Source organism: Xenopus laevis, chromosome 1L, assembly GCF_017654675.1.
Source record: "Xenopus laevis strain J_2021 chromosome 1L, Xenopus_laevis_v10.1, whole genome shotgun sequence".
Taxonomy (NCBI): Eukaryota; Metazoa; Chordata; class Amphibia; order Anura; family Pipidae; genus Xenopus; species Xenopus laevis.
The window spans coordinates 81,244,109-81,259,931 of record NC_054371.1 but is presented as its reverse complement, the minus strand read 5'-3'; the positions used below and the strand labels follow the sequence as shown (position 1 = coordinate 81,259,931).

The 15,823-nt window shown below is 36.6% G+C and overlaps 1 protein-coding gene across 16 annotated transcripts in view; it reads left to right on the top strand.

Annotated features, from left to right (window-relative positions):
- The window catches only part of pdlim5.L (PDZ and LIM domain 5 L homeolog), a 159,980-nt gene that overhangs the window by 71,068 nt on the left and 73,089 nt on the right, over window positions 1-15,823 (top strand). For all 16 annotated transcript variants that reach the window (XM_041579355.1, XM_041579379.1, XM_041579310.1 and 13 more), the window contains 1 exon segment: window positions 9,465-9,616. In XM_041579355.1, coding sequence (XP_041435289.1) covers window positions 9,465-9,616 — 152 coding nt within the window.

Genomic DNA, 15,823 nt, shown 5'->3' with positions numbered 1-15,823 from the left:
AATTAAAATTTACAGTCAGGGAAATGCTATCATAGTACTTGAAACCAGCTCAGTGTGCACATACTGTTACTGTGCAATTAAACAGCATTGACAATTTGTTAAAGAAATAAGTCGCACAAGATGCTATGTGTAGCCGTGGTCATACCCGGCCATGCACTACCAGCAGTCTTCCTTTGCTCCGACCCCCTTTTGCAAAATGTTTAGCCCAATTCCATGGGTGCTAGATTGGCTCCATTCCCTTCTGGGTATGGGTAGTCTGTGCAGTAACAGTAGTAAGGAAAGCGGCTCATTTGCAGTATGAGCCTCTTGAAAGCTGCAAATGCGTTGCTTGCTAAGATGAGAACTGAAAAGAGCAACCTTCACATTGGAAGTGCACTGGGGATAATGAACTATCTGGGAGATCAAGCCAAGAATTGCTATTTGGGCACATTATCTAAAAGGACAGCATTTCCCAAATTGTGGTGCTGGATGGGGAGGAAATTGTGGTGCTGGATGGGGAGGCTTAGTCTGAAAGACCGATTGGGTGATAGAGGGGCAGAATACCTCTGTAACCATGTGAGCAAAGGTGGAAAAATAAGAAAATACCTTCAAATAAATGTCTACTGCAATAGACACCATGTCAGGTATTATAATATACTACACTTAAATTATACTTCTATAAACTGTACTTAAATTAGAAGTGTCACTGCTGAGTTTTCTGCTCTGTTTTGTAATTGTCCTGTGTACAGCTTTTGGTAGCTACATGCCTTGAGCAAAGACCTTTAGGTGGAAAGGGGAAAACATTTTTTCTACAGACCGTATCTGTTATCTGCTATGTATCCTGTGCTTGAATGGCTTCCCCCATGGCTACACAGCAGCTTGTTTATATAAACTATAGTAGTGTTTCTGAAGGAAACACACCAGTTGTACCAGTGCAGGGCAACACTACATTATATTTTCATTACTTTAAAACACTTACATTTTTTAAAGTTACTGTTCCATTTAGAACATTGTAGGGAGACCTGCACTTTAAAATTGCTTGTCTCATCCTGTCTCTCTAGGTGGTGAAAGTTGACCATTAACCTACACCACTGAAAGCCAGGACCAGGTCAGTTCCAGTGCAATGCTCCTGGTTATGGATCACTGCCGTGTAGTGTAGGGGCAGGATGGGATTCATCAAAACATATCTGTAAATAATAACCCTACTGTTCAAATCTGCATTTGGTGCAGAGGTACTGGGGGCCACTTTTGACAGTCAGGTCATACTGTTATAGGACTTGTGCAGGTGCCATAATGTTGGGAGTGAATTTAGTTCTCCTTTAAGAATAAACATTTTTCATTTTACTGAAAGTCAGCAACAAGTATGTGTGCAATGCTAGATAATCATGAAAAGAATGTCTTTTATTCTTGTTTGCAGGCAGTAAAATGTGTCTGCTCTGTTTTACAGGCTTGTTCTGTAACTGTAGATTAAGAGACATTGTAAGGTAGGGCATGTATTCCTAGGCTAAATTATTATAAATGTTGCTTTTCTGAGTATAAAGACTCCTGATGTCAAGTAATATTTTAGACTTAACCACTTGCTGTAAAACCTGTTGAGGAATGTTGAGTGACCACGTTGTGCCATACCTGTTGCAATTTCACGTTTCTTTTGTGCATAACATCTGCTACATTTTTAACAATGTATATTTAAATATCTGTGTATAAACTATAATTTAGGATATGCTGCAACTGTCATCCATTATTTCTTGCTAAATCCTGTGTATAACTGTGCCACTGCATTCTTCAACTCTCTAAATTTGGCGTTCATGGAGAGGATCCTGCCTATTAGCACTTTAGCAGTCATCTTGCTGTTTTCTAGTTATGTTTTTATATCACTTGGCCTGCTACTTGGCGGGCTTAGGGTAAGGCCACACGAGGAGATTCGGGGAGATTTTGTCGCCTGGCGACTAATCGCCTCATCTTTTGCGTGACTATCTCCCGAACTGCCTCAGCGTTTTTTCCCATAGGCTAGAATGAGAAGTCGCCTGTGCTAATGCAGTTCGGGGAGATAGTCGCGCAAAAGATGAGGCGATTAGTCGCCAGGCAACAATCTCTCCGAATCTCCTCGTGTGGACTAGCCCTAAGTTAAACTACTGAAGGGGCTGTTTACCTTTGGACAAATTTAAACAACCCATTACATCAATCATAATCAATTTTGTTTTTTTAAAAGCTAAGCATTTACAAGATATTGACCACTACAGTTGCTCTTCTCCAGTCCTGATTGTTTTCCAGTTCTCTGTTCCGCTAGGTTTTCTGATCCTGCCCACTGCTGAGTGACCAAAAAATCCCTTTACTGTACATGCCCATTTTATCTGGTTAATTTGCACGTGATACAATTAACTGCCATGATTTAGCCAATCCAAGCAATCACATGTTAAAGGGGTTGTTCACCTTTAAATTGACTTTTAGTATGATGTAAAGAGTGATATTCTGAGACCATTTGCAATTATTGGTTTTCATTTTTTATTATTTGTGGTTTTTGAGATATTAAGCTTTTTATTCAGCAGGTCCAAATTACCCTAACAATCATGCATTGATTTTAATAAGAAATTGGAATATGAATAGGAGCCGGCCTAAATAGAAAGATGAGTAATTAAAAAGTAGCAATAACAATACATGTGTAGCCCAACAGCGCTTTTTTTTCTATTTGAAAGCTGGAAAGAGTCTGAAGAGGAAGGCAAATAATTTTAATAATTTTAAGCAACTTGCTTAAAATAAGCAATTATATAACAAAGTTAAAATTTAAATATCTTGAAAACATAATTGACTTGAAAAATATTTTTACTGGCACGAGCTGTTCATATTCAGACATTAGAAGTTGAACTTCTCTTTCATGCAGTGTTGCTTTAAGAATCCATCTGTGTTATTGTTGTACTAAAAGAGATTTTTCCAGGAATGATTTTTATTTTCAGTACACCCGTGTAAAGCCGTGTAAAGCTGAATTGTCAGATATACAGGTAGAAACAATAGAATTCTACCTGTATTTGACGATTTAGGGCTAATAGTGGCTGATGTTCGGGTACCATGAAAACTTTACAACTAGTCCGATCGACAATCTGACCGATATCCAAGCCTTCTGCCTGTATTGGTTGGCTTGTCTCCCGACATACACACTCCAAATATCTATGAAAAATAGTTTTGTACAATAATTTTGGTGCGTGTATGGCCACCTTATGAAGCTGTAGTTTACCAGCATTTGGGTAAACTGTGATTGGGAAAAAAGCATTTCTATTCTGCTTAATTGGCAAACGACAGCATTTTAGTAATTAGTAATGTGTATAACAAGGACTTGGTAAGCCATGATGCAGTGAAATCCTAAGTACCTCTCATTAGGAGCCACCTGCATGGTTTCATAATAGGATGTAGAAATAGATGAAAGAAAGGGGTAAAAATTTTAGGGGGAGAAAAGGGTAGGAGTCAAGAAACTGGGTGTTAAATAGTAATATATTTTGGGGGGGGGGAAGCTTATGAACTGCATTCACTGGATGATAATTGTACTATAAGAGTGTCAGCATATTCCATAGCTCTTAAATGTGTTCTTCAGGTCAAAAGAATATCCAATAAATGTTATATATTTTGTTGATCGCATTATAAAGGAATCCATAAAATCACACTGGTAGCCAGCGTTGTGTATTGTTTCCTATGTATGTGCAGGGGAATTTCTCTCCTTCGCACCAGGTTTACTGCTGAGAATTTTCACAAGGCACCCGCCTCGTTGCTATGTTTTGGGTTAAAGATGCAAAAGTTTGAGATCTTGCACTTTTATCTGCCCTGAAGGAACAACCTATAGACATTGGTAACATATTGAATAGTATTTCACATGTGGAAGAAACAGATGTGCTGTGTAACTCTGGAAGTACTATACATTTGTTTCTATTAATATGTTGATATGGAATTAATTTTAGCTTTTATTGATTTTTGTTTTTTTAAAGGAGAAGGAATCTATTGGCAATAAAATGCCTCCGTAGCTTTCCTTCTCCTTTAAGAAGGGAGAAATTTGGGAATAATAGCATCGCTGTAGATTGAGTTTAGAGGTAGTATATTGTATTGACCTGAATATCCTGCTGTGGCACACTGCTGGGCAAAGTTTGTTTTTGGGGAAATTACATTAGAAAGCAGTAGAACATAATGTATATACTGTAAACATATATTTGCTGGGATTTTCTCATTATGTCTGTGTTTTAAATGTTCTGTTTCTTTTCTCTCTGTATGTATGTAATATATATTTATTATAAAATAGGAGCAGTAAGTAAATCCACTCCATGTACAATACCATAATACTGCTGTATTTGAAAGAGACCTTGCCAGCCCTGCTTTTGAGTTGGCTAAGTAGAACACTTTTTTTTTTAAATCACTGCGCTGCACACACCATTTAGAACAAGTATGCTAGTGTATTAACATATACAGAAGCATTTTTGTTTCTGTGCCCCTGGGTTTTATGATCTCCATGCTAAAGGGGTTTATATATGTAAAATGGAAATACTTTACTTTGCATTATGCCACCTGTGTTTTGGTAAGGAAGTGTGAAATGAGCCATACGAACTGTGTAGCTGTGTTTAGAATGTAACAAGATACCTTTAAATATACTGTTTAATAAAAAAATTACATATAAATCCACTCTCTGCAAAGTTTAAAGGAATAGTTCAGTGTGAAAATAAAAACTGGGTAAATAGATAGGCTGTGCAAAATAAAAAATGTTTCTAATATAGTTAGTTAGCCAAAAATGTAATATATAAAGGCTGGAGTGAACAGATGTCTAATAAAACAGCCAGAATCCAACTTCCTGCTTTTCAGCTCTATAACTCTGAGTTAGTCAGCGACTTGAAGGGGGGCCACATGGTACATTTCTGTTCAGTGAGTTTGTAATTGATCCTCAGCATTCAGCTCAGATTCAAAAGCAACAGATATGATCCATGTGGCCCCCCCTCAAGTCTCTGATTGGTTACTGCCTGGTAACCAGGGTAACCAGTCTGTGTAAACCAAGAGAGCTGAAAAGCAGGTTCTGACTGACTTGTTATACATCAAATCACTCCAGCCTTTATACATTGCATTTTTGGCTAACTAACTATATTAGAAACATTATTTATTTTGCACAGGCTATCTATTTAGCCAGTTTTTATTTTTACACTGAACAATTCCTTTAAAATGCTGTCAAACAGAGCAGTGATTTATGGAGACTGCACAATGGGAAATGCTGTCCATGTTCTCTTAGACACCCATCTTGATCTGCAGGAATGGACACCCTGTGGCCCTCCAGGTGCTGCTTTGCTATATCTTCCAAAGATCCCTTTAGCCTTCCTCTGTTAGTGGGATGCTGGGAGTTGTAGATTAACAACATTCAGAAGGCTCCTGGTTGCCTATTCCTGATGTAGAGCAGAACAAAAATGTAATAAGCGCGGGGTTTTATTATCCGCAAGCATATATCCAGTAAGCCCTGAATTACTTATATCCAGCAAGGCCAACTCCCATTTGGTTCATTTTAAACAAATAATTATAATTTCTCCCCAATTTTCTCTGTTGTAAAAAAAGTTATAATAACTACTGCATGTAGAAATAGTATATAGAAATCTACACAATGAACACATTTTTTAACCTTAGAAGTAATCTATTTACTAATATAATTCCTCTCTTGTTCCAGTTTGCTTGGCAATGGCAACCAACCTCTTTGCGCCTTTTATCTTCTGCTGTATTGCAGACCGATTATGTTTACTTTGTGATTGGTTGCCGTTGGTAAAAGCACTGGTGCTATTTAGCAACTGTGTTAGTAAATTGGCCTCTTTGTCCCTATAGACTTTGTCAAAATCTTTTTGGGGGGGTTCCTACAGGCCCAATACATTTCTGACAGAACCAACCAATGGCGCAACATTGCAAAAAGTTTCTTTTTTTTCAGCCCCCCACCCGTTATTTATTTATTTTTTTAAAGCATAACAACATATATTTGCCCAGTTCTCATACGTTTCTTGAATGTAGAAAATAGGCTCTTTTTTGGGTGATTTGGGCCAACTTCATTTTTGGAATTGTTATGCCAACGTATCACATTGCTTAGCTATTTCATGGTTGATATGTTTTTCCTCTGTTATTTTCCTTTTTTCCCCTGGGAAATGTGAGATCTAAGTCAAATGTGTAATGCTGTCTAAATTTTTTTGAAAAATTGCATTCCCGATGTATTCCCAGTGTCAATATTGTTCTAGTCTGAAAACAAACACATTGTCTGCTTAGGTTTTCCATCAAAGGAACTCAGTTATTTATTTTATGTAATTTCTTATAAGAATTCCAAATTTGCTGGTATTGCATCTAGGGAAGCACTATTTTGGATTCGGCCAAATCCTTTGCGAAAGATTTGGCCGAATACCGAACCAAATCAGAATCCTTCCTTGTTTTGTGATAAAAATCATGTGATTTCCCTCCCCACCCCTAATTTACATAGGGTTTCGCCGGGCAGAAGGATTCAGCCAAATCTGTGTCTTATGTTAGATCAGGGCAGCTATTGCCATGCAGCAAAATGAGAATGTTGCCTTAGGCAGCAGTTTGCAGCAGGTTATCAGGCTCAGCAGAATGCTGCCTCTGTAAGGTTGCCAGCTTTGCCAGTAGTTAAAACCAAGTAAAGGGACATGCTGTGGTTACAGGGGTGTGTTCTTTACGTATTGAAGCAGGGTTATGACTTATTGGGACGGGTTTACTGATGCACTCGGCTGCAATAGGCTGGATTATAAAAAGCGCAATTGAACTACCTTAAGTAAAGGGGGGGTAAGGGAGGCAGTGGAGTGAAAGTCACCTCAGATGGCTTTGGAGCTAGAATCGCCCCTGTCTGTCTTGGAGTTCTGTTTGAAACAGAAGTCCAATGCATTATTGCCCTTTGTTTGCTATGTGCTCAGGTGCCTCCAGAACAATACCTTCTGGCACACTCTATTCTATTATGTAGGTATAACTCACAATTAATCCCTTTTGGATTCTGTTTTGCTATATTGAAATTCAAATGAATATTCTGAAAGGCAGCTATTTTCCACTCTCTAGAATGGGAAACAGCCACTTGTAGGGAAGAGCTTTTAGACGACAATGACTATAAATTGCCTTCGTTGGCAGAAATGCTGAGAGTTCAATTTGCAGTAACCTGTGAAAAATGAGTATGGCTTCCATGCTTTAAACAATCATTGTCTGGAAAAGTTAAGACTTTCTCATTCATCATTGCTTTCATAGAAGGTTAGTCTACTCATTTGCAATACAGCTTTTGAAAATTAAGTGTGAACTGAATATTCAGAGCAAACATTCAAACTGCTAAATTCAGTGCAGGTTAATCTTTGTTCTGTCCTTAATATTGCTATCTTCTAGTTAACTTGGCTGCTGTACTAGAGCTTTTATAACGTGTTATTGTGCACTGATGACTTGTTTTTAAGGCCCCTGCTGTTGTAGTGATTTAGTTGTCAAAATTCTAATAATGTTATACATGTGCTGAAGGAAGCTGTGTGTCCTGCCATATTTATGTAAAATGCAGTTTTCTTAGGGAACGTGACTCCAGAACTAACTTTGGTTTTGAAAAACCATCTTTAATATTTTGTTGTTTTGTCAAAGTGGATGATTCTCTTACTGGTGGTTATGAAGTGGTTCTTATTTGTGTTTCATATGGTTTCTGCTTACATTTTTGTGGTGTGATGGTTTCTTCCAGAAATGCATAAAAAAATGAAAATCTCATATAAGCAACAACAGAAATGTCTTTATATAAGCAGGATTCTTTAGAAAGGAGCTAAAAGATGGCCTGTTCTTATATTCTATCATTCATGTCTAAATGACATTTCTTTAAGATGAACTGCATTTGGTTCATTTCATTTAAAGTGATATCAAATTTTATTCCTGAACCAACAAGTGTATTTTTTTTTTTAGTTGTAATACTAGTGTGTAGGTAGCCATCTCTGGTCATTTTGCCTGGCCATGTGCTTTCAGAAATAGCCAGCACTTCATGATGAAACTGCTTTCAGTTAAGCTATTCTCCAACTTAATGTAACTGAAGGAGTCACATTTGGGACTTGGATTTATACTATTGAGTGCTATTCTCATGTGTACCAAGGAGCTGTTATCTTGTGTCCGTGAGGGAGGGTGTTTATCAACACAACTTGTAGTGTAGCAGTAAAGAGTAGCTTAAAGGGATCCTGTCATCGGAAAACATGTTTTTTTCAAAATGCATCAGTTAATAGTGCTACTCCAGCAGAATTCTGCACTGAAATCCATTTCTCAAAAGAGCAAACAGATTTTTTTATATTCAATTTTGAAATCTGACATGGGGCGAGACATTTTGTCAATTTCCCAGCTGCCCCCAGTCATGTGACTTGTGCCTGCACTTTAGGAGAGAAATGCTTTCTGGCAGGCTGCTGTTTTTCCTTCTCGATGTAACTGAATGTGTCTCAGTGGGACATGGGTTTTTACTATTGAGTGCTGTTATTAGATCTACCAGACAGCTGTTATCTTGTGTTAGGGAGCTGTTATCTGGTTACCTTCCCATTGTTCATTTGTTTGGCTACTGGGGGGGGAGTGATATCACTCCAACTTGCAGTACAGCAGTAAAGAGTGATTGAAGTTCAGAGCACAAGTCACATGACTTGGGGCAGCTGGGAAATTGACAATATGTCTAGCCCCATGTCAGATTTCAAAATTGAATATAAAGAAAATCTGTTTGCTCTTTTGAGAAATAGATTTCAGTGCAGAATTTTGCTGGAGCAGCACTATTAACTGATTCATTTTGAATTTTTTTTTTCCCATGACAGTTTCCCTTTAAGTTTGTCAGAGCACAATTCACATGACAGTGGGCAACTGGGAAACTGACAACGTGTCTATCCCCATGTCAGATTTCAAAATTAAATAATAAACAGAATCCCTTTAACGTCTTTTCTTGCCCTCTGTCTACAACAGACAGTTTTTGCCTGCAGGTAGAACTTCTACAACCCAATCCTTCTTTTAGTATCGGCTATAATTTGCTGGTACAAGTAAAGTAAGAATGCAGATACATAGACAGGTTAGAGGCAGACAGGTCAAACTTTCCAGAAGTCAGCAAAACCCTAAGGCTTTGAAGTCAGTCGAAGTGCATAAATAAGGCTGAAAACTAATAGCCTAAACTGAGCATGGTCTAGACGTAGATGCAAGACTAGAACAACAAGGTATTAAAAACAGCTTGAGGTAAAGTAAATGGGATAATTTTGGCCTTTTTGTAGTTAATCTAACCAATCAAAAAATGTGTGTTTATTCTTACTGTATTCGGTTTTTGTACAGTATTAAAATTAAAGGTAAAGTTTTTATTAAAAGCAGTATTAGTGAAAATGTATTCCTGTGGAGGACAAGAATTGATATTCCTGTGTGTGGACAAGTGGTATGATGTGTTAAACCGTACCACATATGCTTCATGACTTGCATTGATTTTTGTTGGACTAACTAGTTTTGCTTTTAATTGTATTTTACAGCTAAGTGATGGAGGAAAAGCTTCTCAAGCACACATTGGAATTGGTGACGTGGTTCTTACAATAGACGGTATAAGCACAGATGGGATGACTCATTTAGAAGCGCAAAACAAGATTAAGGCATGCACTGGATCATTAAGTTTGACCCTTCAAAAGTAAGTAACCCTCCGCTCTTTTAAAGGGACTGTTCACCCAAAAGCTGCTTTCTGCATAATGAAAGAAAACGTTATTCTAAGATACTTTCCTGATATACATTCAGTAAAAATTGCAGCTGCATTATTTGTCTGTTTATGTATTCCGTTATACTGTTTTTTTTAACACTTAATGCGGGAGAAGCAAACTTGTTAAGGATCCAGGAGGAAACCTCACTCAGGTCAAAAACGGAGAACCAAAATTATTGAACAAATGCTTCAGTTGAAATGACATTTTCAAATAACTTAAAAACCAAGTTAAGATTTTTAACTAAAAGTATATTGAAAAGTTGCTTAGATTCACACTTTCCCTTCAAATAAATGAATAAATCTGCTTACAAACAACAAAGTATTGTTTTGCACAAATGATTTGTCCTTATACCACAGTTTTTTCAAAAGTGATAGCATAAATGTCTAATCAGCTTTCATTTGGTGTTCAGTTTTTTCTATTAAAATGGTTTTAATGTTCTTTTGATTTTTGTTAATTTTAAAGTGTAAGCCATTTTGTGAAAGTACAAACTCTGTTACGGCAGCTGGATTTAATTATAATGAATAATGTAAAAGTAATATTGCAGTAGTTTGTATACAACTGTTTGGAAACCAACCAAAGTTAATGACTGTAATAGTCACAGCAAGTGGTCTTTAGATTTTTTTTTTTTAAGAACGTACATAATATTTTATTAAGCATGTACATAGGAAGGACGTACCTATAGAAAAATAGGTGGAGTCCACTCTTATCAAAAGAGCTGTTTTGTTCTTTGTAAAGAAAAAAAGATTAACTTTTGCATCTGATGTTTGCATATATTGTATACAGATATAGTTGCCAGTGGTTAAGAAATATTGCTGCAAGTAAGTGGTTTTCAAATGTCTTGCAGGCTGTAAAGGTAAAAAATATACAATAGTTCTAGTGTACTGTGTAACCATTCCACAAATCCAAAGAAATAATGTGTTTGCTCATGATGGAAGCTTTGTGCTGTGAGAGTGTTGAAGTGCATTTACGTAAGCTTTTTTGTGGTTCGTTAACTGGCACACTGTACTTGTTACTTTGTAATACATGGGTAATGTCTTAAATGGGTGGTTTACCTTTACATTAACTTATAGTATGTTAAAGAATGGCCAATTCTAAGCAAGTTTTCAATTGGCCTTCATTATTTATTTTTTTTATAGTTTTTTAATTATATGCCGCCTTCTGACTCTTTCCAGCTTTCAAATGGGGGTCACTGACCCCATCTAAAAAAACAAATGCTCTGTAAGGCTACACATTTATTGTTATTGCTACGTTTTATTACTCCTCTATCTAGACCCTCTCCTATTCATATTCCAGTCTCTTCAAATCAGTGCATAGTTGCTAGGGTAATTTGGACCCTAGCAACCAGATTGCTGAAATTGCAAACTGCAAGAGCTGCCGAGTAAAAAAACAAAAAAAACAAAAAAAAACCCTCAAAAACCACAAATAATAAAAAATGAAAACCAATTACAAATTGTCTCAGAATGCGACCATTTACATCCTACTCAAAGTTAACACAAAGGTGAACAATCCCTATAAAAAAAAAAAAAACTTGTATAAAATAACCTTATTGATGTATTGCAGCATTACAGATAGTATATCTTTCCACTGCTAATATAAGAATGTGTGGAATATTCACAAATAAGCTGTATCAAGATTGTATCCGTACAACTAGCTTCATGAGCTTCACAGCAAAGCCCAACATACATAATACATATGTAGGGCTTGCATGGGGGGGGGGGGATTCACAGAGATGGAGTGATTTCACACTCTAATTAAAATATACATATACCGTATATAACAATCAATCAGCTTTTAACTGTATGGTCAACTTGATTAAGACTGATTAACACCAAAACCTGCATTGTCGCATAAGGCTGAATATTATGTAAATTCACCTCAATGCATGTGCACGAAGCACCATTTTCACCTAGTGCCAGAAAACTTGTGTGTAGCTACTAATATAGTGTGCCTAATAAACTCATTATAGGTTGGTAATGTACACCATTACCCATTCAGACACTAATAAATTATATAATTACGTAACTAAAAATCTGAAAAAAAAATCTAAAAACGGACTCTCTGTTTGTATAGTTTAGGCCTTTCGTTTCTAGCCTGGAAATCTGGTAAATTTACTGCATTGTCCGTGCATACTATTTTTGGATTAACCGAAGTCCATTATAAAATGCATTATGTGATCTGGTTATCTAAATATATATCTTGCAAGGACCCAACAAGAAGTAGCTTCTCTGTTTGCCCGTTTTTAGCTCAAGAAATTACAAAAACCATATGGGCAACAGATAAACACCATTCAGTTACAGTTGAAAAGGGGATATGCTGCCCCTTTAACTTAAACTGGTGTGGCTCATGTAGACTTGCTTTTTACAAGACACAGTCGTACTGTACCAACTGATACTACTACCCAAATTCAGTAGGTTGCCCCACTACTTATGTTTTGCATCCTATTGACATGAATAGAAACTGGTTTTGGTGTCCACGGTGGACAGTTTGGGGTTTTCGCAATTTCAGGTAATAAATGCTGATATGTGGTTTGTACCAGTCAATTTATACACCGTTAAAAGTAGTGTCTATTAGCACACCTTGTTTTACAAAACCTTGAAGTGCCAATCCCTGCTTATGTTGCATTTTATACAACCCCTGACTCTTTTTTTTTTTTTATCTTTGGAATACAAAAAAGCCTTCAGACTCCCCATTTTTGCTTTCCACTTTGTTTTGTTTTTGGCAGAAGACTGTAACAGATTTCACAGTAATTCTTACAGATACCTGACATTTTAAATTTTACTACTGCTTTTCTAAATATGGGGGACATGTATTTGGATTGTATTAAGTATTGTGGCATTGAGTGTGTGTGTGTGTAGTAGTAGTACTCTTTCACCAGCTCACCATTTAGTAGAAGTCCATTCAATTAGGGACAATCATGAAGCTAGTCCCCCAGCCTCAAGTTGAAGGGTGCAATGTCAATTTCTGTGGAGCATACATTTACTAGAGAGTGCAGTTCCATAACTTAAGGCAAGTGCTTTTTCAGATTTTGGCTTCCCTTAAGCTTTACTTCCACAGACAGACTTGTGGAGAACTTTTTCCCATCCTCCTTAGGCGGGCAGAGTCATTAAACCCCCTCCCTGATCTAGTTACATGTCAAAGCGATGGATTCTACAACTTGTAGTCCCTCTGCTTTCCATCAGAATCACCACATTTCTCAAGGGATTTTACCAACCAGAATTACTTAAATAGGTATGTCAGTGGCATAAAGGGGCAGGTCATGGAGGCAGATTCTAGAAAGAGATAGGATGGATTTTCAGTTTGGGGCGAATTAGGGCTTAATACGGCCCTGGGTTGGAACAATCATGTATTACAAATTTATCGGCAAGTACATGCTAGTAAATTTGTTTTACCTCCTAGGCCAATGAACAATCATCCAGGTGGCAAACCTATGCACAGTTTCCATGGAAAGCAGAGAGACTTCAAGTGCCAGAATTTGTGATACTATCATGGAACACTTCCAGCTGTCTGTGGTGAAACAACTGGGAATTCTAATTAAGTCAGCTTCACTTTTAAGTAGATCGACCAGTCATTCTGTTATACATCCCAGCAGAATCGTTTTAATGTATACCACAAATACTTTCTCATTTGCCTGGCGAATAGAAGTTTTGAAGGCATGTATATTGATTCTAATCATCTGTGTTCCTGAATGAGAACTACTGATGATTTTGTTGCTCAGCACCAGTCATCATTAATATGCTGATCCTGTGGCACCATAAGTAAAGTATATGAATTGCACATTTTTAGCCAAATTGTTTTTTAGTTCTCCTCTCCAAGTGTTGGGTTTAGCAAGCACAAACAATTATGTATTGATACAGTTGCCTGTAGTCTATCTGTCTAGATTAAGGGTTGTGTCTGTATTTCCTATGGCAGCTTTTATTGTTCTGTGCCTTCCTCCAATTATAGCATACCACATCAGGAAGTGAAGAGTGATGGGGCAAATGAACAATAAAAAGGGCCTTAGGCAACGTACATGCAAACAGAACCACTTAAATAGAAACAATAGCAACCTATAGAACATAAATACCATTCATCTGGTAATATTTCCACAAAGGGGAAAATAAATAAATTAGGGACTAGTGTACTTTTAAGAATGATTTTGTTCTTCTTTTTCTTTGACCTTGTTGAAATAATGCTTCAGCAATACCTCTACATTTGAAGGTCAAAATGGTTTTCCAGTTTTTTCTTTAATTATTTGCAGTTTTGCAAGGAAGGAAGAATGTTGTCATCCATATGAGCAATATGTCGTGTATTTTATCTAGCTTACCAGTTTTAGCACCTTGGATTGGTAACCTCATCAAGAAATTGAATATTCATAGTGTGCTGTAGGATGGTATAGTTGTTGGCTTTTGTACAGTATGTACAGAGGGTGCAGATTGATGGTAGATAAAATATTGTAATTATTATTTTTAGTATGCCTCTTAGGGCAGTGACTGACCGGGAGATTTGTTACCTTTGATTATTTATGCATGACTGCGAGCGTCGAATTTCCGGAAAATGTGTCTCCATTGGAAATAACTGAAATCGCCAGCAGTAAAACAAAATATAACAAAGTTGCCTATGGAGGAAACTTCATCAGTTCATTTGAGCAGTAAACTAAAGTGGGACCATCAGAATTACTTCTCTTCCATTTTCCTAAAGATCCCCATAGACGTAAAGATTTCTCTTGCTTATCGACCGATTTTAGGGAAGCCCGACCAATCCTATCGTGAGGTTAGTGGGATTCGAACGATCGTACATCTTACGATTTTTCGGCCGACATCTGTCAGGAAATTGATCGGCCAGGTCAAAAAATCTTTGTCGGTCCCAGTGCAATCTATCTATGTTTGCAGGGCCAAGCAGGCAGCTCCCCTTTGTTTTCCTGGCAAATTGGTCTTTTTAGTTGATGGTAAATTCGTATGATCGTTCCGAGAAGATCGTGGTCTCACGATCAGGATCTGATCTTTTAAAAATCTCAACATCTATGGCCAGCTTAATGATTTTTGAGAGTTTTATACATATACTTGCTCACCGTACTATTTTTTTTTTTTTTAATTATTTTTTCTTCTTTCTGCAAGCAGTTTAAACATGTTGTTTGTATGTTTGTCAGTGGCATCAAACAAATTGCTGACAGATACTAAAATCATCTAGTTACAGTAGTTGAAATCTATTTGAAATTCACAGCAGGGTAATTTATGCCATAAGCAAAATTTGAGAAACTCCCAAAAAACATTAAATACTGCATATAATCAAGACGAAAAAAACAAAATGCATCCCATGAGTTTTATATATATATATATATATATATATATATATATATATATATATATATATATATATATATATATATATATATATATATATATATATATATATATATATATATAGTTAATTGTATAACTGCACTAAACTTGGTGACCGTGTTTATCACAGTTGCCTTGCAGCACTAGGGTTCATATGTTCAACCGTCGTTTGGTTTCATACCACACTTCAAAAACATCCAGTTTATTGTGTCATCCTAAAAAAAAAACATCCAGTTTATTGTGTCATCCTAAAAAAACCCAAAAACATCCTAGTTTATTGTGTCAATGTAATAGGGACCTTGAGCAATACACGTTAAAATTACGATCTTTCCTGCAACCATTGGTCACAGGCAAGATGGTTTGTTTTCAGTACAAAAGTTAAGAACGGAATCGTCAGATATTTAGGTAGCAACAATTGAATTTTACCTCTATTCTACACACTGAATATCGTATAAAATATCTGTGCATGCATGGCCACCTTTAGGTTGTAAATTCACTGGGGCAGGGACTTATTTGAATGATAAACAATCTCTGGAAACTGCTGAATTTTATAATTAAAGAAAAATTAAGATATATGAAAGTACTGAATCAAAGTTGAAGTCTGCAATGGGTTATTGGTAAGAGGTATGTTGTGTTTGCACCATTGTTTGAAATAACTCTCAAGATCACAAAGTTTTTAATAAATTAGGAGAAGTTATGTGTGAGTCCCCCAGGAAACGTGTCTTAACACTGAAAACTGTTTACCTTTTCCTTTAGAAAGTTAACAAAGGTCAGAAATAATTTGATATTTAAGGGCTTGTTAGCAGGTATTTAGCACTTGGC